The following is a 27413-nucleotide window of genomic DNA, read 5'->3' as shown; positions in this document are numbered from 1 at the left end:
GGTGGTGGGGGGTGGTGTTGGTGGTGGTGGTGGTGCTGGTGGTGGGGGGGGGTGGTGGTGGTGGTGGGTGGTGATGGTGGTGGTGGTGTTGGTGGGGGGTGGGTGGGTGTTGGTGGTAGTGGTGGTGGTGGGGGGTGGTGGTGGTGATAGTGGTGGGGGTGGGTGGTGGTGGTGTTGGGGGTGGTGGAAGGGGTGGTGGTGGTGGAAGGGGGTGGGTGGTGATGGTGTTGGTGGTGGTGTTGGTTGGGGGAGGGTGGGTGTTGGTGGTGGTGATGGTGGTGGTGGGGGGTGGTGTTGGTGGTGGTGGTGGTGGGGGGTGGGGGGTGGTATTGGTGGTGGTGGGGGTGGGTGGTGTTGGTGGTGGTGGTGGTGGGGGGTGGGTGGTGGTGATGGTAGTGTTGGTGGTGTTGGGTGGTGGTGTTGGTGGTGGGTGGTGGTGGTGGTGGGTGGTGGTGGTGTTGGTGGTGGGTGGTGGTGGTGGTGGGGGGTGGGAGGGTGGTGGTGTTGGTGGTGTTGGGTGGTGGTGGTGGTGGTGTTGGTGGTGTTGGTGGTGGTGGGGGGTCGCCCGGGTGTGTGTGTGGCGATAAAGCGACTCAACTCTCACGCGCTCGCCCTCCCCACCAAGGCGCGCCTGACATAAAAGACAAAGGTCCCCCGTGTAGCCTGCCACAGACTGCTTGGCGGTGTGGTGGGGGAGGAGGGCAAGTGCCGTTAGCGAGCGGCGCGGACACACACGCACACACACACATGCACACATACACACATGCACACACACACATGCACACGCACACACACACATGCACACGCACACACACACATGCACACACGCACACACACAGACACACGCACACACACACAGGCACACACAGGCACACACGCACACATGCACATACACGCACACACACACATGCACGTAAACACACGCACACACACACACACGCACACACACACACACGCACACACACACACACGCACACACACACAGGCACACACACACATGCACACATACACACACGCACACACACACAGGCACACACACACATGCACACATACACACATGCACACACACATATACACACACACACATGCACACACACATGCACACATACACACATGCACACACAGGCACACAGGCACACGCACACACACAGACACACACACGCACACACATACATGCACACACACACGCACATGCACACACACACACACATGCACACACGCACACACATGCACGCACACACACATACACACACAGATACACACACGCACACGCATACACACGCACAAACGCACACACATACATACACACGCATACACATACACACGCACAAACGCACACACACGCACACACACACGCACATGCAAATCTATTGGCCGCGATGACGTTACGCGCTCTACCCCCCCTCCACCCACCCACCCCTACCTACGTCAATGCAATTTTAGGCGGAGCGAACAGAAGGCGATGGCTTTGAAGTGACTCCCCGGGCTTTCAGTGGCCCAACAACCACCCCCACCCCTCCCATGTTGTGTGTGTGTCTGTGTGTGTGTCTGTGTGTGTGTGTATCTGTGTGTGTGTGTGTCTTTGTGTGTTTGTCTCTCTCTCTGTGTATCTGTGTGTGTCTCTGTGTGTGTGTCTCTCTCTGTGTGTCTCTGTGTGTGTGTCTGTGTGTGTCTCTCTCTCTCTGTGTCTCTGTGTGTCTTTGTGTGTGTGTCTCTGTGTGTGTGTCTCTCTCTCTCTGTGTCTCTCTGTGTGTGTGTGTGACTGTGTGTGTGTGTGTCTGTGTGTGTGTGTGTCTGTGTGTGTGTCTCTGTGTGTGTGTGTCTCTCTGTGTGTCTATGTGTGTGTCTCTCTCTGTGTCTCTGTGTGTGTGTGTCTGTGTGTGTGTGTCTCTCTCTGTCTGTGTGTCTCTCTGTGTGTCTCTGTGTGTGTGTCTGTGTGTGTGTCTCTGTGTGTGTGTGTCTGTGTGTGTGTGTCTCTCTGTGTGTCTCTCTGTGTGTGTGTCCTTGCGCGTGGTGCTGGCCAACACCCCCCCTCCTCGTGTGCCCTGCCCGGCCTTCATAGGTACTACTCACTAACAGCACTTGCCCCAACAGTCTGTTAAAGTCTATACGGGGGATCTTTATCTTTGTCCTTGTGTGTGTGTGAGGAGCGGTGGTGTAGCGGTTAGCGCTACGCTGCGCTACGAACCCGGTGACCCGAGTTCGATTCCCGCTCACGGCCAACACCAGTGACGATTATCTGAGCCGGTCCTGGGCCTCCCCTAGGTCGACTCAGCCTCAAATGAGTACCCGGTGCGGTGTGTAAACACCGCCTCTGGGGAGACAAAGGCGGCCGGGCGTGGTGCTGGCCCCCCACCCACCGAACACCTTCATTGGTGCTCGCTAACAGCACGTGCCCCAACCGTCTGTGAAGGCTACGCGGGGGATCTTTGTCTTTGTTTGCCCCCCCGAAACTCACCACCGATTTGACCTCCCCTCCACCGCTTGCATTTCTCAAAACTCACTTCACTGTTGTTTGTGTCCACGAACCAGCACCTCCTAACCCCGTTGCCGTGACATCGGTTCAACACCCAAGCCCCCAAACCCCAACCACACTATCACAATCACCACCACCACTCAACAACCCGCATCAGTCCCCCCCCTCTCCCAACACACACACACTCACTCACCATGCCACCCCGCCTTACCGCAAAACCCCCCTTTCTCCTCCCTTACGTGCGTCATTCAAGTTCTTAAAGGCATACCGCTTCCAGCGTGCTTGTTTACGCACTCACAAAATCATGTGCCATGTGGCCCGTACGCCCTTTGATGTGTTCCAGCTAATGCGTAACAACAACGGCAGCTTCGGCGTTGTGTGCATCGCATGATGACATCGCCACTCTCAATGCACGGCTAAAAATCCAGCGCTTTGGAGACATGGGTTGGTGGGTCACACGCACGCATTAGTGAGATTCCAGAATCTTCTTGGTTCTTTCGGTAAAGTCACTTAGAATGGAAATAATAAAATAATAAAAATAAAACATAATAAAATAATTCTCACGACGTTTCGGCCACAACGCAAGCAGCTGTCTCCCCGACAGACCTGTTCTTCACCTGAGGACGGCTGTTTGCTTTGTGCCCGAAACGTCGTGAGAATTATTTTATTATGTTTTATTTTTATTATTTTATTATTTCCATTCTACGTGACTTTACCGAAAGAACCAAGAAGTTGAATCCCTGCAGTCACGAAAGCTTTAAATCGAGAGATTCCAGAACTTCGCCAGGCCACGAGGTGGGCCAGGAGATGATGACAGCACAGCAAACGGAGACATTGTTGAGTGTCATCCCATCGTATGCGCCAAACGCTCGTCAATGGAATTGACCAAATATCCCAATGCGGGACCATCCTAAAAAGAACAGTCTCAAGACCCAGCGAGGCTTTTCTTGGGTAAAGTAAAAGGCATCATTCTCGCTGTTGATTCGCCACATCTGTTGAAAAAGGAAGTTCTTGCATTCGGTATTACAGGTCGTTTTGTGGAACGCCTGGCAAACTTTCAACACTGAAGTTGTGCCGATTCTACACTTTCGTAGCATGTTCTGACTTTAGTTTAGTTTATTTGGCATGTGTGATGCTCCTCAGAAATGGAATGACACTACCTCTAAATCACATTTAGCAAGTGATGTGATAATACCGGTAAATCCTCCCCGAGTCTGAGAATATCTTTGTCAGGATTAAACATAATTTGGACATGCTGATGCATTGGCAGTGGCGCACAAGCACAAATAAAAGCATTACAGCACATTACATCGTTAATATAGCTGTGGCCTTAAAAGGTCAAAAAACAAGTGACGTTTTGGGTAATGGGCCTTAATTTATTTGGGCCTTATACTCTTAGTTCTTTCGGTAAAGTCACGTAGGTAAAAAATGAAATAAAAAATAATAAAAATAAAATAGTACGATTTTTTTTTATTATTATTATTTTTTTAATTTTAATTACATTTTTTACCTACGTGACTTTACCGAAAGAACCTAAGAATAATAAAAATAAACCATAATAATTATTTTATTATAAGAGTATGAATCCTTGCAGTCACGAAAGCTTCACATCTATTTGGGCCTTCTTCATGGCACTTTCATTGCAGATGGGTCCTACATTTGAGATGTTTGGCCAATCCCATCGGTGACTTGTTTGACACGTGTGAGGAAATCCGAGTGCTTGGAGATCATTCACGACAGAAAATGGTGAAAGCAAAAAGCTCCGCACGGATTCAACAATGAGTTCTTATAGCGCCATCTCCTGGCCACAAACTGCGCGCAAACTTCTTAGCCTCATCTTCTTGGTTCTTTCGGTAAAGTTACGTAGAAGGGAAATAATAAAATAATAAAAATAATTCTAGATTTGAAGCTTTCGTGACTGCAAGGATTCATATTCTTAGGTTTTTTCGGTAAACGTCGTGATTTTCATTTTATTTTACTTTTATTAATTTTAATTTTTTACCTACGTGACTTTACCGAAAAAAACCTAAGAATAATAAAAATAAACCATAATAATTATTTTATTATTTCCCTTCTACGTGACTTTACCGAAAGAACCAAGAAGATGAATCCCTGCAGTCACGGAAGCTTTAAATCGAAATTCTGAGTCTCAATTAGGACAATGTGAATGCAGGCGTAACGGTTGTGTAATGTTTAACACTTGAGGATGCATTTTTTTTCCTTTCAAACTTGTTAATGCCTAATTCTTTGCATGCACGCGGCTGTTGTACGTTTCAATTGCACGAATATGTTTCATTCCGTTCATCAGCTTGCAACCAGAAGCTTGCGAGTTCAAGTCGCGACCGAGAGGGGGGGAGGTCGATTTAGCATTTCATCCCACCAGGCTGACTAAAATCAGTCCTATATTGTCAGTGAAGTAATCAGTGGTTGCCTTATGCAGAGACCAGAGGTGTGGACTCGAGTCATGTGACTTGGACTCGAGTCAGACTCGAGTCATGAATTTGATGACTTGCGACTCGACTTGGACTTGCATAACAATGACTTTGTCCCACCTCTGAGATGTGGACTCGAGTCATGTGACTTGGACTCGAGTCAGACTCGAGTCATGAATTTGATGACTTGCGACTCGACTTGGACTTGCATAACAATGACTTTGTCCCACCTCTGAGATGTGGACTCGAGTCATGTGACTTGGACTCGAGTCAGACTCGAGTCATGAATTTGATGACTTGCGACTCGACTTGGACTTGCATAACAATGACTTTGTCCCACCTCTGGCAGAGACTCACAGCCAGCTGACTTGTTCGTTTCAACCTCCAGCCATAAATCCTTCCAGTGATGCGTCCTGCTAAAACCTAACCTTCTTCACAGACAACGCGATGATTCTAACTTATTCTCTGGTCCATGTAGTATTATTTTTAAATCCTTTATATTAAGTTCGCTTGCTTGCTTACGACCGTGCAAATCTTTCGGTCGTTTCTTTAACCCACTTCCCGTGATCCAATCGAGCTGACATTTTCCACACAGACTCGTTGTGCGTGACAATTAATGTTCGTGAAATTTGTTTTCCAAAATTTTACACTTTTAAGGACAAAAATATTATATTTAATTACCAATTGCTTAATGGTGCAATGCAATCATCTGCCCCATAGGTGGCAGCCATCTCAAGCCAGAGGACGAGAGGACTCTAGCCGCCACGCATATAAAGGATTTATAGTGAAAAACTTTGTTTTTACGGGTTATACTTGTTTCTGTCTCCTAGTCGAATTCCAAGCATGCATCTCTCCACGCTTCACAGTGCACTTATCAGCTCTCGTTCCATTTCCTTTGTATGTGTCGATACGAATAGCGGGTAACGTATACAGATAAAACATGTCTGTCTTTCGGCACGTGGGTATATCGCTTTTCATCGTTGAGTTCAGTTTTCCGAACGCACTCCAAACCTGTCTCTTTACAAATAAAACCACAAAAAATGGGAATGTTTTTTACGTGCAATGCGCAGTGCTTAATTTATCACTCAATATTTTCCGGAATGCTGCTAGGCTGACTTGGAGCAACGGATTATACGTAAGGCCCTACCAACCCTTACAACACTACCACCCTTGGCAAACCCCTAGAGTTATTTGCGCACGAATCTTGCACACCCACCAACCACCACCACCACCACCGTCTCACGAGGACAAAATAAGGCAGCGCGAGATGGATGTGGCATGCCAAAATAATTCCCGGAACAGCATTCCGGACTGTTCCGACTGAAACTAAGCACACGGGCAACGTGCTACTACAGTGTGTGGCAAGAACGGGTGGGCTTGAATGAAGTCAGTGTTGTGCCGTCTCCCCCTCCCCTCCCTCTTTGAATGCTCTTGAAATGCAACGGGCCGCGCGTGATGTTGCCGTGTCTGTGCGCATGTTACGCACTCTTATGTAAAATTGACGTTGCCTTCCACGTCGCGTTCAATTCCTCGCCCGCTCAGCCGGCTGTTCAATTTCAATTGATGCTCGCCACAATACTTGGAAGTGAGCGAAACACACGTGCTTCGAGTTATTGGGACCATTGCGATACATCCTGCAATATATACAGTGGGCGTGTTGATACCGTGCACATGTTATACGGCATATGCCGGCAATACCCTAGACGTTCTCATTTCCTTCTCTCGTGATGGCCAATTCTTGGAGGTAAAAACATTTAAATCGCTTCTCATTTTGTTTTGCTTTTGCTGCAGTAATACAATGCAGACTTTTTGAAATTCTTTGTATTTGGTTACAGTGTAAAACTGTGATTCAACGTGGATTTTATTTTATGTATCGTCATCAGTGGCTATGGTCTATTCACTGCCGGATGAAGGCCTCCTCATGCAATTACCACCTCTCTCTAACGGTCTTTTGTCGCCGCAATCCATCTAATTCCTGCACGCCAGTTGACCTCATCGCCCAGTGCAAGTGGCGGTTGTCCTATTGGTCGTGTTCCCTACTTTGGCTGCTATTCCATCACCAGTCTCGTCCATTGGTTATCACCATCATCGTCATCCCTTCTCAAGGATGCGTCCTGCCCAAGCCCATCTATTTTTATTCACCACACAATATTATGTCCTTCGTGTCCTTTTGTTCTTTGTCTGCAAGTGTTTCTCCTTCTGCCTCTCAGTGTAATGTACAGCATGCTTCTCTGCATGTTGTACATGAGATGTTAACTACCTCGCCTGGTCTGCAGGAGGACGTGGGTTTGATCCCTACCCTGGTGCCTGCTGTATATTTGGAGTTTGAATATTCTCCCCGTGATCGTGTGGAATTGTTTCCGGGTCCTCCGGTTTTTCGCTCCACATTTAGAATCAACATGCGTTTATAAAGTATTTGGCTGCTAAACATTTCCACGTGATAAGCCACTTCGTTAAGCTATCATTTGTGATAGCCAGTTCGCTTCTGAAAATTAGCTATATAGTTCAGAGAGCCTTATGTGGTAAAACAAAAATAGTTAAATAGTTTGTTTCAACACTTTTCAGCCTATCCCGCCTTTTATTTATAAGTGTGCATACGTCTCAGACTGTATGGTTATGTTTAAAGGAAAAAAAAATTCATCGATACTGTATCCTCCAACAACTGTGGGTCAATGTATCTCGACATGGACACATTGTATGGGATGGAGCGGTGGTGCAAATCCACTCGAAACCCAGTGGCCCGAGATGTATCGGTCACAACTAACACAAGTGACAAGCGGTATCTGGACTGGTCCGAGGTGCGACCCATCACCAACCTGTACTCACCAGCACGGTTAAAGCACGGTCCATAGCCAATTCCGCTTGGGGAGACATTAATTCAGCAGCGGTTCGATAAAGGAGGGAAATTATGATCGTTCGTAAATGTAAGATCCACTGTTTGAAACGTAACATAAAATGAACATTAAATAAATTCAAAATTTTACATTTAATAACGTCCTTTATCCAAACAAAGCCACACTGAGTCTCGGGATATAGGGTCCTGCGTCGAAATGTTTGTCCAATTACATTCATGAGCGTATCACTTCGTGGGAGGAAACCAGAAGTGCCGGAGAAAACCCGTGGATTTGACCACACCGAGGTCAACGCAACCCCAACGCGTTCCATAAACGAGGAGGGAAACTCGTCGAAGAACACGAAAAACGTGCAAAGGGACGGCGACGCTTTTTAAGCGCTTTTGAGTTGGTGGTCTAGACAAGGCTGAGAGCATTTGTGCATGCAAGGTTAGATGCACACAAGGCATGGTGGGAGTCGTGCTTTCCTGCTGTTTGTTAGCAGCACAGGTCTACTTGTTTCTGCACTCAAATTATAAATGTCTTTTTTAGTAACCATTAGCAGGCCTTTCGCACTTTCTAGAAGCTTTAATATCACACTCCGTGGAGGACGAAACGCGAAGTTGCCTGATAATGGAGATCATATACTGTAGTGTAAGTGTTTATCACAAGACTTGCATTAATGTACAACTTTGGGAAAACCCTGCCCTATGAATGAAACTAATCAACACCTAAGTCGTAACCTTTGGTGGCCCAAGTGTTAAAAACATGTTTATTTCACATTTGTCTACTGATAATCAACGACTCGAATGTACTATATTTGATGGCAGATTAAATCTTTCTCGCCATTCTAGAACATCATCAGAATGTACCTTCGTCATCCCGGCAGTCATCTTCGTCTAGATGCATGAAATAATAATCCGGTCTAAATGTGAACTTCCCAACAAGAGGACTACTAAATGTACGTTCGCGACTGACACGTGTTGTGTGAGGACACCGAATATCAACACTGTCGTGCACATCAGCTGACTGCAAGCTACATTTGACCAGGGCTGTGGTGCAAGGCCACGTGGAGCCTTTTGACGTAAAATGTTAGCAGCGTCCAAAGGTGCTCACGATGTTTGCCTGTCCTCCATCTGAATGAGACCAGAATCAGATTCTTTATTTAAACCTGGAAAAATCCGATGAGCTATGAAGCTCTTTTTTTGCAGATGTCCGGTCGGGGTGGGTCAGAAACCAGGTCACCCTATCTCTCCATTACCTCTTTCTCCAAAACTCCGGTTCCTTCACCGTCGTCCCCCAATTCAGTCGTCAATCAATTTCCAGATCGCAAACGCACTCTCGTTAATCTCCATCCATGAACCCCCCCCCCCCCAAACCTCTGTTGTGGATGACATTGGTCGCGAAAGCCTCCAACTACCACCACTGTGTTGTTACATTTTACTCCGTCGGTTTGTTTGTGATTCCTGGCACCCATTCGCGAGAACGTGTCCGGTACGTCATAGCAAAAACAACAACAACAACGACGACAACAACAACAATAACAACAAAAACAACAACGAAGACAACAACGAAGACAACAACAACATGTTCTGCATGTAGCCGCTTTAGATCGTGATGGAGCTTTACAAGAGAAACTGAACCGGTAGGGATAATTTTATTTTTTTACAATCGTAAACTTGCTAACCATATCTTAGGGCGCCATCTGCCGTACACAACGATTATAAGGTGCGCGCAACACGTCTTGCACGGACAACATCCCTGCCTGGGCGGGCAGGGATGTTGTCCGTGCAAGATTAAGCTACTGCGGGGCCTGTTGTTATAAAGGGGCCCTAAACTTAAAAAATACATAAATATTAAAACACACATTTTTAGCTTGCATAGTAAAGTAATTGTAGTTTTTTTTATTTGCTATACGGCCAGATAATGCGACAAATCGCTAACCTTAAACACCCAGTCGTTCATTAAAGTTGAAGGCGGTATAGTACTATAGTAATAGAGCAAGTGCAGAATCACTGAACCGGAATTGATAGCTTGAAAGCATTTAGCGCGGGGCCCTTGAAAGTGCGGGGCCCGTAGCTACTACACATATAGCAGCTACTACATATGTAGCTACTTGTGCTACGAGGATAATCTGGCACTGGCTGTTGTGGGATTCCAACCGTGACGTATAAGTTCATAGGTCAGCCGGCGCCCTTTCTCAACACCCACCTGCCATCAGCACCCTTTGTCTTAAACCACAAGCAGCCGACTGTGTGTGAACAGCGAGGGGGTGGTGTAAAGATTTGTGGCCGTTGCGATTCAATTAAATATCAGTGGGGGATGGAGGGGAGGGAAGTTTGGGGCCATTGTGGTGAATGTAGCGAAGAGGCGTGAGCCAATGACATTTAACGTGTGTGGATATTAAACGCAAAAAAAGCACTCAGCGATTCCTGCCACGCACGATCCCATTCAAATGTCGTTTAGCCGTAGTTGCCTTAAGTTCAACAACAGCTGTCCGGGGCTGAGCTCCAGAAAATATTTCCCTCCCAACTCCTCGTCCTACCTCCCCCCACACCCGCTCCCCCCACGCACTCGTGCTGTCCAGCCCTCTATCAGTCAATTCACTGCTGGATGAGAGGGGGGCCGCGGCGGTTATGTGACCATACTTCACCACGCTGGTTCACGTGGGTTGCTGAAGGCGGGCCAAGCACACACGTGGGTTTTTACGCACGGCCATCCGCTGATAAACGTGTGGCGTCGCGGTGGCGAGGAGATGTTAACTACCTCGCCTGGTATACAAGGAGGTCGTGGGTTCGATTCCGACTCTCACGCCTGCTGTTGTATATTTGGAGTTTGCGTGTCTCGTTGTGTTTGTGTGGATTTTTCTCAGGTCCTCCGGATTTTCCCTCCACATTCACATTAGAATCATCAACATGCTTTAAGAATATTTGGTTGTTATACATTCCCACGTGATTATCCACTTCGCTCAGCTATACATTCTGGTCAGGTCGTTTCTTTTTTTTTGTTGCGTATGCTCCGCTTTGTGCTCACCGATTCAAGCAATATCCAGACACGAAAATCCTGCTTGGCTTTCGCGATCTGACGAACTTTGGAAATTGATGGTCATAACCACTTTGTTTCGAGGCGTGGTGGCTGGTACAACGTTATGGACGTATTGTATAGCACACGCTGGTAAATCAAATACGGTAGATTATTTCGCTCACCATACATGGTACGAAAAAAAGTTCATTATTTTCAACTCGTTTTTGTTGTATATATGTTGGACTTTTTTCGCACCGTACCTAGCCAACCGTGCCAATGGGTTCACGTGACCACTACTGCCACTAGAGGCCGCTACATTCATGACGAGGGGAAATACATTTTATATCTTCTTGCTTCTTTCTGTAAAGTCACGTAGAAGGAAAATAATAAAATAATAAAAATAAAACATAATAAAATAATTCTCACGACGTTTCGGCCACAACGCTAGCAGCCGTCTTCAGGTGGAGAACAGGTCTGTCGAGAAGGCAGAGTCTGTTGATACGCGTCACGGAATCATGAAAATTAATCGAATTGTAAAATTAAATGAATACATTGTTCTCCGGATAATAGGACGCGCTCTTTCCTCTCCCCCCCCCTGTATTTTCAAGCAAGAGTTTGGGGTGCGTCTTATAATCCAGTACAGTATTTGCGCGCGTGTGTGTGTGTGTGAGGACAAATTTGTATACGCGAATTAACGCAAGACACAACATTGGAAGTGCGTCTGACTTTCTGGGGCGTCTTATAATCCGGCAAATAGGTAATTCGCACAGGGTTCGGTATAAAGACGCTGAGGGATCGCGTCACGTGAAAGTTTGCCAATCTCTTGCTGACAGCCAGATGTCAAAATGAACGTGTAATGTTTATATAATAGCTATATATTGTACATAATAGTAACGCAGCTCATTTATAACCTTGCAATACGGCGTAACTTTCTTTTAAACACCAAAGAGAAATCTGCGAAGGCGGCGTAACCATAATAACACGCGGGAGGAAACCGGAGCACCTGGAGAAAACTCCACGCGTGCGAGGGCGAAACACGCGATCCCATACGGACGGAACAGGCCTTCCCGTTTGCTGTACTGCATTCTCACGGCGAGCCAGGGTATGGGCACCTCCACGCACGCGGGAAGAGAGTTTCACAACATTTGTGTAATTCGCCAACCCACGCTGCTGCCTGCATGGCGCTGGGCTACAGGCCACGTGCATAGCTGATCTTAAAGGTGCATTGAAAAATGTTGATACTCCGACTGATGCTCCTGCTGCTGTGGAGTGACTCATGCAGCCAGCTATGGCTGCAGAGTTTGGTAGTACATGTTGTTTCCGTCGTTTATTGTGAAAATTCGGTCACAGTTCCTATGATCACTCTTTCATTGCTTTTATGGCTTTATTTTGGTGATTTTCGATACGTTTTTTTGGTTTGGCCATGTTTGTTTGTTGTAGTACAGAGTTAGACTGATGGCCTTAATCTAAGTTGTCTTGTGGTTGTTGTTGTTTGACTTGCATCCCACTGGGATTTTTGCACATTTTTGTGTACGGTGCTTTTTCTGCAATATTTTACTGTCTTTTCTTGGATTTTCTGTTTGCATTCAGTCACATATTCACTTTAAGATGTTTTTTGTTCATGTTTTTGTGTTTTCTTTGTTGCGGTTGCACCCGATTCAAGAGCCGAATGGCTCACAGGGCTATACCTAATAAATGAACTTGAACTTGAACCACCACCGTCCGGCTGGCTTGGGCCACTGTCCCCTTAGCAGCGGTGCTCAGACTTGAGTTCTCCCGAGGGTGCTGCCGCAGATTTCTAAATTCAAACAGACCCCGCCACGAACCAGCCGCGTGATCGGCCCATTTGCGTCCTGGTTGACCTCGATCATATGGAGGTGTTGGTCATTCTGCTCGCAGGGTCAGGAAGTATGACCATCGCTGGCATGATACAGTACTGACAACATCCGCTTGTCCGATTTGATGATGTGGGGGACTGCCAGAGCGGAATCCCTTTTGTTCGTGTGTATCTCGCCAAGAAAGATGATTCCTGCTTTCACGCAGATAGAGCGAAAGTGAACACGGCGGACATTATGATGAATTTTCTGCCGTGTTCGTAATTTGCACAATCATAAAACAAATCGCGTGGGTAAGGGGATTTCCGTGAGCCAATTATCGGTGAGCCGGTCATACATAGTGCTTGGATGTACGACTATCATGCATCCCATCATCTCACGCCTGTGTTTCCCCTTTCTTCATCAACCCGCACTAATTAGAGTGGTGAAGGGAAATAATAAAATAATACAAATAAAACATAATAAAATAAAAATTCTCACGACGTTTCGGCCACAACACAAGCGTCGGAAAGATGGCGTCGGAAAGACGCTGTCTTTCTGACAGCTCTGTTTCTTCACCTGAGGACGGCTGCTTGTGTTGTGGCCGAAACGTCGTGATAATTTTTATTTTATCATGTTTAATTTTTATGATTTAATTTTTTCCCTTCTACGTGACTTTATCGAAAGAACCAAGAAGATGAAACCCTGCAGTCACGAAAGCTTTAAATCGAAATTTAGAGTGGCGAAGTACAGTATGGGCATTTAACCTCCCACGACGCGCATGTTGTGGAAGGGCCACATCAAGGAATGCATCTCACGTGTAAAGGAAGTTACAACTAGATCCAACAACGCGATCCATCATAAGCAGCCATGGTCAATCCACTGCTGGATGAAGGCCACCACAAGCCGCCACCGCCTCTCACGATCCTGCGATGGAATGATCCAAATTTTGACTTGTAACTTTCGTGACTGCAGGAATTCATATGCTTTGCTTCTTTCGGTAAAGTCACGTGGAAGAAAAAGAATAATAATACACATTTTTTTGAAAAATAATTTACTTTATTTTATTTATTTTTAATAAACACGTTCCTTCGGAGTGGGCAAGTAGGAACTTGGTTGGACAGCGCATTCGTGCACGACAGACAGTCAAATCATCCCTGGTGGGCAGTGTGGAACTGTTCATTCCTACCTGTCAAAATGTTCTATCTACGTGACTTTACCAAAAGAACCACAGAATATGTAATGATCCAACCGACTGCACAGGAGCTGATTTCATCGCTCCGTCTCTTCTCGCCGCGGACACGTGCTGCTTGAGGTCCTCTTTACGTCTCTCGGAAACTCGAACGATGCCGTCAAACTGCGTGCGTACTCTCTCCAAGCCAAGCGTTCCTCTTCACGTCTACTCAATGCAATTCCTAAGCGTGTTGTTTTTTTTATCGACTCCACGCAAAATATTTCTGGTTGCGTTCGATTACACTGTGTAACGAAAAAATATATGATAATTGGTTCTTTACCCTTCTATCTGGCAACAAAACTGACACCTTTTTACAAGGAGTCATGTTTGAATAGACCGCAATACCTGCAGTCATAATACAAACAAAAGAACATAACTCTGATAATGTGCACTGTCCTTGAAGTTGATTGGTCCACACCCGAGACAGCTTTCCTTAGAGCCTAGTCTCACATGGGTTGGACCAGATGACGCCAAAAGGCGCACAACTCAACGACAATGCACCATCAGAGTATGAGAGCTCGGGGCAAGCATCTACACTATGGGAACCTCATTTGCCAGATAGAAGGGTAAATAACCAATTATCATATTTTTTACTGGCAAATGAGGTTCCCATAGTGTAGAAAAAATATATATTTGTTCCTGGGTAGTAAGTGTTATTTTCCAATTGCTTATGCCTCAAAAGTACAGACAATGGCTATTATTCCCCACAAACTTTGCTTTTGTGACCAGAACTCAAAAGCAAAGTTAATAATGCACTCCATCAATAACACTGTGTAACTAATTCACTATTCTTTTTTGTTCCTGGGTAGTAAGTGTTATTTCCTAATTGCTTATGCCTCAAAAGTACATAAAACGGCTGTTATTCTCCACAAACTTTGCTTTTGTGACCAGCACAGTGATATTTTGAAATGTACCTATTTTCAATGAGAAAACGTGTGCATTTGTGTCATTCCTTCACATAAAGTCCTGTTTCACAAAAGCAAAGTTTGTAGGGAATAAATAGCCATTTTCTATACTTTTGAGGCATAAGCGATTAGAAAATAACACTTACTACCCAGGAACAACAATCGTGTTCCAAAGCGTTATCTCTTCGTCTGATGGCCACCTTTCTGAACCCTGTACGCCGTGGCGGACAGGCAGCGCCACGCAGCGCACTCCAAACCCCTCAATGCCAATGAAATAAGACCAGAGGACACACAGCGGATGTTAGTCACGTGATTGCATTTTAATTTGCCGTTACATTGTGTTCAGTTGAGCGCCACTTTGGGAAAACAAAAAAAGAGAGAGAGCGAAGCGGTGTTTGTCGTGAGCAGCCGACCGCAGGACGGAGCTGCGTTCGACTCGTGCAAGCGGGGAAATCTAATTATTTCATCTTATCATCGGCTGGTATCACGGTGCGTGGATCGGTAAGGTGTCATCCTGCTCCCACAGTAATTAGCGACAGATCACAACGTGTCACCGTACACGAGGCACACGCATCACTTGCGGGAGTATGGGTCCCTTCCCCACATGACATTTTCAACATCAACTATCGTCACACGTATTGTTCTTGTTTGGCTTTCCGAATCGCTAATAGTCGAATTGGTCCACTGCCTCGTAAGCAGTTATTTCAGAAACGTGTCAAAAACGCGCTTTCAAATTGCATTTTTGCGAATTGTTTTTCTCACTATTTCTGATGTTTAATAACTTGTCACGGTTTAAACATGATTAAGCAAGTCGTAATACGAAGGGAGTGGTTATTTTCCAGACCAAACGATATCCTTTTCTTAATTTATAAAGTCATGCTTCAGCTGTCAACGGGTGCCCACGCATTTACACAAATCTATCTGACTCGCCACCAATCTGTAATAGCATGCACACGACATGCGTTTAGAACAATAAGCAAGGACCCATAGAGTCGTCCGTCCATCAATTCAGTGCCAATTATACACCAGACACAATTGAAACCGCCCTAAATGGAATTACACGTCTCACTTGAACTATCATATATTATAACATTCATATTTTCTCACAGGGAACTATTGGAATATTCGATTTCGTAAATATTGATTTTGCGTTTGCGAAAAGGTTTGTTTTTTTACTTTATTGTGTATAAGTGTACATCTTGGACCGTGATGGATGTATCTAGAGTAATTTGAACACGATTTTTAAAAAATGTGTTTGCTTTTTCAACTTCCCGAACACACATTGTACGCGTGCTTGTGAGCATTCTTGCGCATAGATTATGCGTTCATGCATGTGCCCAGATGGTTTTCGTGCCGATGAAGAGCAATAATTGCGCAGTAAACACGAAACGTTGGGCTAACGTCGTGCCAACGTTGGCCTCACGGTCCCGACCACATGCAGACGTCGCACCAACGTAGCCCGTTTACTGGGTGGGATAGCACCTTTTTTGGTTTGTTAATTTAAAACACCGCTGCAGGTAAGTGCCCGTGTGCGTGCGTAAGTGCGTGAGTGTGTGCTTGCGTAAGTGCGTGAGTGAGTGTGCGTGCGTGCGTGCGTGAGTGAGTGTGTGTGCGTGCGTGAGTGTGTATGCGTGCGTGAGTGAGTGTGCGTGAGTGTGTGTTTGCGTGCGTGAGTGAGTGTGCGTGCGCGCGTGAGTGTGCTTGCGTGCGTGCGTGAGTGAGTGTGCGTGCGTGAGTGTGTATGCGTGCGTGAGTGTGTATGCGTGCGTGAGTGTGTATGCGTGCGTGAGTGTGTATGTGTGAGTGTGTATGCGTGAGTGAGTGTGTGTGCGTGCGTGCGTGTGCGTGAGCGCGCGCGCGCGTGGCGATAGCGACGGTCACAGTAGTAGCAATGGCCGTCGAAAGCAGTCAACGCACGCGGTATATGCAGTACACAACAAATTCGTGCGTTTCGCTACTTCTCCCCCACGCCCGCCACCTTTCCCTTCACTTGCGCTCGGGGGGAGGAGGCCCCACGGGGGAGGGCTTGTCGTCGCACGCGATGTGCACGGGACGCTCACGCGTGTCGCGCGTCTCGCGTCCGTCCCGCGGCTCCCGTCCATCGCGACGCGGCGCCGACAGAGTCAGAACCCCGTCGGTGGTCAGCGCCGCCGTCACCGAGTCGGCCTGGACGCCTACGGGGAGACGGTAGCGGCGCAGGAACTCGCGTGATACCAGGCCGTGCTCGTCCTGGAGGGGGGTGGGGTGGACACGGGGCGGACGTTTGACCCTTTAGGTTACGGCCGGACACGGAAAGCTGCTCGTTACTTGCGTTGGTTTTGAAAACAGATATGTAGATTTGGAGCTTTTCGTGACTGCAAGGATTCATACGCTTTGGTTCTTTCGGTAAAGTCACGTAGGTAAAAAAATTAATAAATGAAAACAACTAAATGAATTTTTTTTTATTTTATGTTTTACCTACGTGACTTTATAGAATTAAATAAATGAAAACAACTAAATTCATGTATTTTATTTCATTTTTTACCTAAGTGACTTTACCGAAAGAACAAAAGAGTATGAATATATACCCCCCCACCCACCTCTCCCTCTGCCCCTTCTTCCCTTCCAACCTCTCGGATGAAAGCAAAGTTGGCTCCCTGACTCGATTCCTTTATGTGAAAGAGGCGATAAATGTACTCACCTCCTCCACACACCCGCGTTTACATCCCCCCGCTTTTTAATGTAAGGCGCCACAATGGCGAGATGTTAACTACCTCGCCTGGTATACAGGAGGTCGTGGGTTTGATTGCGACCCTGACACCTGCTGTACATTTAGAGTTTGCGTCTCTCTCTCCCCGTGGTCGCGTGGATTTTTCTCTAGGTCCTCCGCGTTTTCCCTCCACATTTCGAAAAAAATCCGTGCGTTTTGAGTATTTGGGTATTATAAATTTCCACCTGATAAGCCACTTCGTTGAGCTCTCATTTGTGGCCGGGTCGCTTCTGAAAAAAGAGCCATGTAGCTCAGTGGGCCTTTCTAGGTCAAATAAAAATAAATAAAAAAAATAGCAATGAACTGGTTGCATCGGGTCGGAGGGGTCTCGAGTTTGTCCCCATCGTTGTTGTTTCATAAAATCCTGATTTTAACAAAAAATGTAAGAGCCGGAGCATTATTCCCCGTCGCACCCCAAGTGGTGAGTGCCGCTGCACTCACGCACCGAGTTCGATACTCGCTCACGGCCAACGCCAGTGGCGATTATCTGAACCGGTCCTGGGCCTCCCCTAGGTCGACTCAGCCTCAAATTAAGTACCTGGTGCGGTGTGCAAAAACATCGCCGCCGGGGAGACAAAGGCGGCCGGGTGTGGATGCTGGCCACCAGCCCCCCTCGTGTGCTGTGCTGGCCTATCCCCTAGGGTGCTACTCGCTAACAGCACTTGCCCCCAACAGTCTGTTAAGGCTACACGGGGGACCTTTGTCTTTGTTGTAGGTGCTGCGTGTGCGTGCGCGAGCCATTACCGCGCGCTCCTCGTGCTTGGCGTGCACTTCAATGGCGTCGTCCACGATCCTCACGCTCAGCTCGGTGGGGGAGAAGTGGCGCACGTCCAGGTGGATGGCAAAGCGCTCCCTGTCGACGCGCAACTGCACTCCAAGCACACATTCATCCATCATCAGCAGCAGCAGCAGCAGTCAATGTCTATCCACTGCTGGATGATTGTTTGGCTAACCCGTCGAACAAAGGCGGTCGCTGCATCGGGCGCCTTCAGATGCGCTTCTAGCGGGCCGTCTGGAACGCTCTTGCTTCCGATGTTACGGAGCCGCTGGAGCTGCGCACGTTTACATCTCGAGTGAAAACGAATTTCTTTAGAATCGCCTTTTGTGTTTAGTTTGTTGTCTTTCCCCAGCACCTCCGATTAGCACGGTTGGCTCCGTACGGTGCGAAAGAAGGTATGCATACACATGCAGAAGAACGCTGTCGCCATCGCTCACGCTGCAGTGCCGCTAGCGTACACCGCACTCATGCACATTACGAATGGACTTGATTTCATCGCTCCATCTTCGCGGCGGACTTACCCACGGACTCTCCATCGGCCATCATTCATCCATAAATAGAGGGTTTTGGGTTAGATCGCGTAAATATATAAATGTGTCGTTAAACCCGCCACCACCCGACACAGCCAACTAGTAAGGGTTGTCACGTAAACAAAACGTGGCCAATTCGTCACTAGTACAGCACTAGTGTGTAGTGTAGTGTATAGTGTAGTGTATAGTGTAGTGTATAGTGTAGTATACTAGTACAGCACTAGCCGGTGTGTTGGAGAGCCAAGCCACAACATTTACAATCTGACTATGACGTTTCGCCAGTAATTGCAACTAGCTTCATCAGGCGATAGCCAGATTTGTGTTTCGTTCCTTACGTGGAGGCGTAGATGTGTTGACCACGCGCTCTTGCACAATGTGGGGGGGATTACTGAGGCAACGTACACTATGCATGTGCATTATGTGAGCCCTTTCAACTTGTCCTTCCTGTCTATTGTGTTTATTAAAATAGCCCCACCAACGTTAATCCCTATTGAAGTACGCTGCCCTTCATAGGCATGCATTTAATTGATGTCTTATTTGATGATTTGCTTTCACGCAGCATTAAGGCGGTAGTTATCCGAACGGTTTAAGTTATTTTTGATTTCTTTCAATTTCGATAGATTCTCTAATTAGTCTTGGCCAGCAGTAGCTAGTTTTGCAGAAAACTTCAACATTATCAAAATCAATTGAGTGTCCTTGTGGCACGCCTGTTCTGCTACTGCTGACAGTTGTATTTGGGAGAATTTAATATTTCTCTGATGTTCTTTTAGTCTCGTGCTGATCATTCGTCCTGTTTGCCCAACATAACATTTGCCACACGTGCAGTTAATCCTGTACACACCTTGTGTTGATAGCTTCGGTAATACATCATTTGTACCAGATATGAATTTCTGTATTTTATGTACTGTGCCAAATTTGACTCGGATGTTTTGTTTTTCCAAACATCTGGCTAGTTTATCAGTTACTCCCGCAATGTACGATATTTTGATCGTTTTAATTACTTGTGCAGTTTCAATGCTCTTGTTATTTGATTTGGTTTTAGCATTCAATGCCCTGTTGCTGCTCTTATCAAGACGCCGATTCGTCGAGCTAAGAAAGTGTCAGATGGTGACAGTCTGAGAAGTGAAATTCAACATGTTAAAAAAGAAGCGCTGCAAACGAACGGTGACAATGATGCACAAATCACCGATTCGCCCGGTGCCACGCAACAGGGCACATGGTGCCCGCGTGTGTGCGCGCGCCTCTGTTTAGCGCACTACGCTACGAATTCACCGTGCCCAGTTCGGGTTCCCGGCCGGCTGCTGACATCGGTGGCGAATATTTGAACCGGTCACCGGGCCTCTCCCGAGGTCGAGCCATTGTTGAAGACCTGGTGCGGTGTGTAAACATCAGCGCTGGGGATACAAAGACGTAGCGGGACGTAGTCTCAGCCACTTCAGCCCGACCTGCGCCGAACTTGCTTTAATATCTGCACCCAAACACTCGCTTGCCAAAACACTCGATGCGATCTACACAAGAACGTTTGTCTTCAGCTCTTTGAAGGCACCCCTTCGGCGATGTCATCGACATCATCAACTGCGTTACGCTGGGCGTGGCTTATATGGGTGGGGGCGGGGTTGGGGGGTTTCCCTCCTTCGGACGGCAGGATGTGGGGATCGATCGCGATACTTTTGAAAGGGGCCCGATTAATCAACTGCAGAAAAGTATTGATTTAAAGCTTTCGTGACTGCAGGTATTCATTTTCTTGGTTCTTTCGGTAAAGTCACGTAGAAGGGAAATAATACAACAATAAAAATATTTAAAAAATGTATTTTTATTATTTTATTATTTCCCTTCTACGTTACTTTACCGAAAGAACCAAGAATATGCAGAAAAGTAGTCAAATCGAAATCTTGCTCGCTTCATTGCTTAACCGAAGAATCTCCCAAGCTCCGCATTACATAACCTCGAGACTTTGGTGGAACGCAGCCTTACAAATAAATGTAAACTATGATTATTATTACCTGCACGGAGTTTGCCGCGCGCATTGCAATCCGAGATAGTGAACTATTATGCATTTCATTATTAGTGGTCGTTCCGTTCTGTTCTTTTTTTAGTACGATTTACAGGTTAATAAAGTTTCAACAAAACGCACAATATATATTTAAGGCCTCCACACGCCACGTCGTGTCACGATGCCATTTGGACTATACTTCACCACGCCTGTCAGTGCGGGTTGTGGACGCCAAGGGGGTGAAGGGCATTACCGGTATCACTTGGTCACTGGTGCTAGCCCAGGTCGGGAATCAATCGAACTCGGGTCGCCAGGTTCGTAGTGGAGCCTGGCTATCCACTCTACCGCAGCTACAGCCCAGACGTACTGCTGTACCCATATTAATTCTAGATTTGAAGCTTTCGTGACTGCAAGGATCCATACTCTTAGTTCTTTCGGTAAAGTCACGTAGGTAAAAAAATGAAATTAAAATTAATATTGTTTTTATTTTTATTAATTTTTATTTCATTTTTTTTACCTACGTGACTTTACCGAAGGAACTAAGAGTATGTACCCATATTATCAAAACGATTGAAGAGGCATTTATACAACACGGAATGTAGCGACCTGCGTTAGATTCGTTCCCCGACCGTTGGTCGCACCGGTGACATCTGAACCGGTCTCGCACCTCCCTCCTTAAATGAGTAACTGGCGCGTTGTGTCAACATCACCACTGGGAGAGGCCCTCGTCCACTGGCTGGATTATTATTTATTGAGGTTGCCATCTCTAAGGAACATAAAAAAAACAGGGGCATATCACGGGATGACGAATATCTCTCAATTCCAGAATAGAGGGGAGCACCGCATGTCAATAGACTTTGTCATGAAGGTGCATTATTATTATTATTGAACAAAAAATAGATGTGGACTTGTAGCGTTGCCGGGAAGGCTTGCAGGTTTCCCCAGGGACAGCTGCTACCTCATCTCAACAAGAGGACGATCCTGGGGGGGGGAAGGGGGGACCAGGAGAGGAGGTAAATGATGCAGCTGACCTTACGTGCTCGGTGCGATGTATGCATTGAGTTAAGTTTCATCACTACACTCTTCTATGCTGCGTGCCTTAAGGATGGCTTATTTAGAATTCATGGTTATTGAATAACGAAATGAAATGCGCTTTTGAGTAAATACGGCAATTAAAAGCGCAAGGTCCGTAACTGCGTGATCAGCCCGGGCAACCAAAGCGCTCTCAATATCGCGCAACTTAATCATCTGAGCGAGTAAGTTGCACAAAGATAAAATTAAACCTGCGATGTCAGGATTGCAAGAACAAAATGTGCACGCGACATAACCTGACTGCAAGACGCCGTGCAGATCGACTCTCGAGAGCAGATTCTCTCTCGACTGCAAGCAACCGGTTGCGCAACCGACCGCAACTGGTTGCAGAGACGACCACGTTTTCCGCGAGGCAATTGCTCGCAACAAAGTACTGTGCTCAAGCCCCACATCTTATTTTTTTGTTCTTCTGAACAGCGCGAACTCTTATTTGTAACATAGACACGATCTCTAATTCACGCGTATCCACCTTTCTATCTCCCAATGCAACTCCAAAGGGTTGGATGTTGCGCGCGTCGCGTTTCGCTGTCGCTGTTGTTGTTGTTTAGTGTTTGTTTGTTTGTTTGCACCGCTCACCTCGGAGAGCCCCGAATCCAGGATGGACGTGAGGCGCTGCAGGGGCGATGAGCGGCCCTGCAGGAGGAGGAACGGGTTCTGCGAGACGTTCTGCCCAAAGAAAGGCTCGCTGTCGAAAAGGCCCTCTCCAAAGAACTGGTCGAAGAGACGGCTGGTGAAGAGCGAGCCGAAGGAGCGACGCAGGAACGGGTGCTGAATGGTCACTTCCATTGCGCTGATTTCGGAGAGGGGGTGTTGTTGTTGGGTTTTTTTCTCTTTCCGTTTGTTTTAAGAGGTGAAGGTGGCTTGCTTGGTTGCGGCTGAGATCGTGTGAACTTGCACCCGTCGGTTGAAAAGAGAAGAGCATCCCAAAGTATTTATATCGAGCGCCGTTGCTGAGCCTGGATGGTTTAACAAAGCCCCTTTCTGGAAACCAGAATTGCGCCGTGAGCTTTTTTCAATTTTTTTTTTCATGCGTCCGTCATTTTGTCTGCCCCGGGGGGGATTTGTTTTGCATATTTTTGGTTGTTTGTTGGCTGCGTTTTAGTGTCACCCTCCCCACCAACCCCCCTATCCACCCACCCACCACGCCGAGCTAAGCTGAGAGGCCGTGCCAAACGATGTGGTCAGTCGCGAATTTAAAGGCAATGGAGCCGACAGTAAATGACTCCATTGTTTATCGGGTACCACAGCACACGCACACACAAATCTGTGCCCCAGTACAAAGCCATTCGATGCAGTCGGTGCATTAGTTTAATTCTAGATGCGTTCGCTCGTTTCCAGCTTTCAGAGCATGTAATTCGCGTGCTCTAATGCGTTTTCAAAATGTTAAGTATTCATAAATCGTTCTTAATGTCACCGTTTGGTGTTGTCCACCACGATTTTCTAGATTCCTTCGTTTTGAAAGACGGCGTTTATTATTTCCCATGTCTTGACTGATGCTTTTCTTTCTCGTCTCTGCACCTGTTACTCACGTTTGAGTTCAACTCACCCCGTAAAGCATTTAATCCTAAATTTCGATTTAAAGCTTTCGTGACTGCAGGGATTCATCTTCTTGGTTCCCTTCGGTAAAGTCACGTAGAAGGGAAATAATAAAATAATGAGAAATAAAACAGTATCAATTTATTTTATTATGTTTAATTTGTATTATTTCCCTTCTACGTGACTTTACCGAAAGAACCAAGAACATTTAATCCTAATTTTCAACTTTGGTAATTGACATAATGCGTTGGGTCCACTTAATCGGCGTGTTGCAGCATGTATTGGAATGAGCTTTAATTTGAGAGCTTCAGCTGGGCAACTCTATCCAAATGACTATCGCTGCACCCTGAAGCTCTATGTCAGAGCCCAGAGAGACGAAACATCACACTCTTCCGTAATTATTGTAAACTTTGGCGTGATTATATTATTGATTATAAAGCATAATATTCAGATGTGTTCACGGGAGGTTTGAATACAATTAGCTGTGTAGACCGAGTGCCGATCGGTGTGTGTTTGTCACGTGTTGATTGAGTGCATATACAGATGTGGTTTAATCAGCTTTCATGGTAACATGGTAAATACAATAATGCATACATTACTTAATCATGTACGGTCCTTTGTCAATCAACTGCTGGATGAAGGCCATGCATGTTAGACGTGGAGGTTGCTAGAACATACTACACTTCACCACGCTGGTAAATGCGGGTTGGTAAAGTTGGGTGGTGCAGACTAGTTCAGATACCACGCGAGCCAACGTCAGTCGTGGCTGGGAATCGAACTCATGTGTTCATCTTCTTGGTTCTTTAGGTAAAGTCACGTAGAAGGGAAGTAATAAAATAATAAAAATTAAACATAATAAAATAATTCTCACTTTACCGAAAGAACCAAGAAGATGAATACCGGCAGTCACGAAAGCTTTATATCGAAATGTAACCTATAGGATGTTTCAGAGTACTACAGGATGGCGTTTCAGCCGTTAAAAAGCCCATAAACCCCTCCTGCGTTATTCCAATTAACGATGTTCAATTTCGCCTAGATGACGATACAAATCAGTAATGTGTTCAGTGTAAGACGAACTCACTTAACTGTCGGACCACGGGAAACATAATAAAATAATATAATATAAAATAAAATAATAAATGTCTTATTACTTCCCTTCTACGTGACTTTACCGAAAGAACCAAGAAGATGAATCCCTGCAGTCACGAAAGCTTTAAATCGAAATCATGTGTTCATGGCACGGTGCGCCAACCGGTGTGTCACCACTCTCAACCCTCGATAACTTTTAACGGGACTTAAATTGAACGGTGCGCTGGGGATAAACATCTCATCGAGGAACAAATTCTGAAAAAGTGTGAAAAGAATCATGGACACGTCCCATGCTTCGACTTAGGGGCCGTCCATAAATGACGTCACGCACCTGGAGGGGGGGGGGTCAGACATTTGTGACGATGTGTGACGAGGGGGGAAGGGGTTGAGAAATGTGACGTCACATCAAAGTGCGCAACTTTGAATAAATATAGAATTGTTATAACAACACTAATTGTTATAACAACACTCCTACAACATCAGAGTGCAGCGCCACATTAAATACGCACTACAATGACAATAGTTTAAAGCGATTTGAAGCATGTTTTATTTTCAAAATGGAAATATGGTTTTGGGGGAGGGGGGGGGGCAGAGCTTCGTGACGTCATATTTGAGGGGGGGGGGGTCTGACTTTTTGTGACGCCGCGTGACGAGGGGGTGGGGGGGTCAAAAATCGTCCACAATCGCGTGACGTCATTTATGGACGGCCCCTTACATTGAGAGACAGAGAGAAGGAGCACGTGAATCAGAGAACGTGCGCAGGTGACGCTGGTCTACAGCCAAAATGCTGCCGGAATAAACGTAGTCCATAAATGACGTCACGCGATTTTAGACGATTTTTGACCCCCCCCCCCCATCGTCACACGGCGTCACAAAAAGTCAGACCCCCCCCCCTCAAATATGACGTCACAAAGCTCTGCCCCCCCCCCCCCCACAAATATAAAACATGCTTCAAATCGCTTTAAACTATTGTCATTGTAGTGCGTATTTAATGTGGCGCTGCACTCTGATGTTGTAGGAGAAAGCATTTATTTAAAAGTCTATTTAATAAAGTAGAACGTGTTGTCTATATTTATTTAAAGTTGCGCATTTTGATGTGACGTCATATTTCTCAAACACCCCCCCTCCCTCGTCACACATCGTCACAAATATCTCACCCCCCCCCCTCCCCTAGGTGCGTGACGTCATTTATGGACGGCCCCTAAATATATAGACAAAACAGATTGACAACTGTTCAGAAAAGTACACGGACTTGGGCAGGACACGTCAGCTGACAGCGAAGATTCTCCTCGTTGTTGTCGTTGTTGTTGTCGTACGGCTCATGATGCCGATGCAGAGTAACAACCAAAGTGTCACCTTCACGTGGGCAAGCCCAGGTAACCGCGTCCGGAGTAAGCGGAGTGCATCGTCGCTATTCTTAGGTTTTTTCGGTAAAGTCACGTAGGTAAAACAAATTAAATTAATAAAAGTAAAATAAAAGTAAAATACAAATATTTTACTTTTATTAATTTTTTTACCTACGTGACTTTACCGAAAAAAACCTCAGAATATGAATCCTTGCAGTCACGTATTTGTGGATTGGGGCCATTGCGTCGTTTTCCGTTGTACTGGAGGAATTTTTAATTTTCCATTTTGCTCATCGGGGTATCCGCATCTGCTGCTGCCATGGTTTGTGAAGTGGATGCGGTTGAGGGGTGGACCGTGAGCAGCTTCGTGGGAGATCAAATCCCCCCAGGGGATCTTCTGCTTTGGGTCTTTCCATCGTTCATCGAAGGGACGGTGCATGATGGTCAAGCGCAATGATGGAGTGGCAGCCAAGGAATGGAACGCGTCCGTGGAGACGGAGGGATGGCGTGAGCTTGAAACTAAACAATAAACTTTTTTTTAATGTACCCGGTAAGGCCCACTGAGCAAGACAGCATTTTTTTTACAGATGCGACTTGGTCCACAAATGATAGCTCAACGAAGTGCCTCATCATGCGGAAACTTATAGCAGCCAGATTCTCAAAACGCGTGTCGATTCTACGAGTTGTATGGAAATGACCAGATCGCAGCAACACGAGTGGATGGCGGCGGTGGCGGCTTGCGGGAGACCTGCAACCAGCAGTGGATTGACCAGGACTACTGATGATGAACGTTTTCAGAATACGTGTGTAGTGGCGCCCACAGACATCCTCGCTTTCCCATTTTGAAAATAAAACATGCTTCCAATCGCTTTAAACTATTGTCATTGTAGTGTGTATTTAATGTGGCTCTCGCACTCTGATGTTGTAGGAGTGTTGCTATAATTAGTGTTGTTATAACAATTCTATAGTTATTTAAAGTTGCGCATTTTTATGTGACGTCACATTTCTCAAACCCCCCCCCCTTAGGTGCGTGACGTCATTTATGGACGGCCCCGAATATCGTGGCAGCTTTGGGAGGCTTTCATCCAGCAGTGTATTGACCGTGGCTGTTGGTCAATCAAAAACGTGACCGCAATAGGAGGGTCAGGTTTGAAGGGATGCCAAAATTGTAGGCGATAGACACGTACACTTACAGCCCTCAATCCACTGCTGGATGAAGGCTTCCCCACATCATGGTAGCTATTTGAGCATACTTCACCACCCTGGTCTGTGCGGGTTCAAGGCAGGGGGAGCGTAGAAGTACAATGGACATTTATGCAGTGCTCGTTTCTGTCCTGCCAGGCGATAACGCCTGAATTAATGCATGGTGCTGACCAATCGAATGTCTCGCCAGGCTCCAACCTGCTGTGCCGACAAAATCTGATGAGATCAGGCACATTCTGCGCGATTTGGTTTGAAAACTTGAGGCTGCGTTTATTTTTGCGAAGGCAAAACGTCTGGGAACCAAGTCATTTGAAAATGGTATCGGTCCGATGCGTGTCGTCGTTCCAAGTTGCAACTTGAATGATGACAATTCACAAACAG

General features: G+C 46.4%; 1 protein-coding gene across 1 annotated transcript; it reads right to left on the bottom strand.

The window, feature by feature from the left end:
* Positions 1-16702: 16702 nt before the first annotated feature.
* Positions 16703-22819, bottom strand: LOC144943057 (alpha-crystallin A chain-like). The gene is made up of 3 exons (XM_078870224.1): positions 22435-22819; positions 18210-18332; positions 16703-16945 (listed from the first exon to the last, which is right to left on the bottom strand). Exons 1-3 carry the CDS (start codon positions 22642-22644, stop codon positions 16703-16705), a joined length of 576 nt encoding a protein of 191 aa, XP_078726350.1. The 5' UTR covers positions 22645-22819.
* Between the last annotated feature and the right edge of the window lie 4594 nt (positions 22820-27413).

The sequence above is a fragment of the Lampetra fluviatilis genome, chromosome 29 (assembly GCF_964198595.1).
Source record: "Lampetra fluviatilis chromosome 29, kcLamFluv1.1, whole genome shotgun sequence".
Lineage (NCBI taxonomy): Eukaryota > Metazoa > Chordata > Hyperoartia > Petromyzontiformes > Petromyzontidae > Lampetra > Lampetra fluviatilis.
This window is presented reverse-complemented; position numbering and strand designations above follow the sequence as displayed.

Coding starts and splice junctions, on each gene's coding strand:
- LOC144943057 (XM_078870224.1), bottom strand. CDS start 22,644: ATGGAAGTGACCATTCAGCACCCGTTCCTGCGTCGCTCCTTCGGCTCG. Junction 18,333..22,434: donor TGGATTCGGGGCTCTCCGAG/GTGAGCGGTGCA, acceptor CTTGGAGTGCAG/TTGCGCGTCGACAGGGAGCG. Junction 16,946..18,209: donor CCAAGCACGAGGAGCGCGCG/GTAATGGCTCGC, acceptor ACCCCCCTCCAG/GACGAGCACGGCCTGGTATC.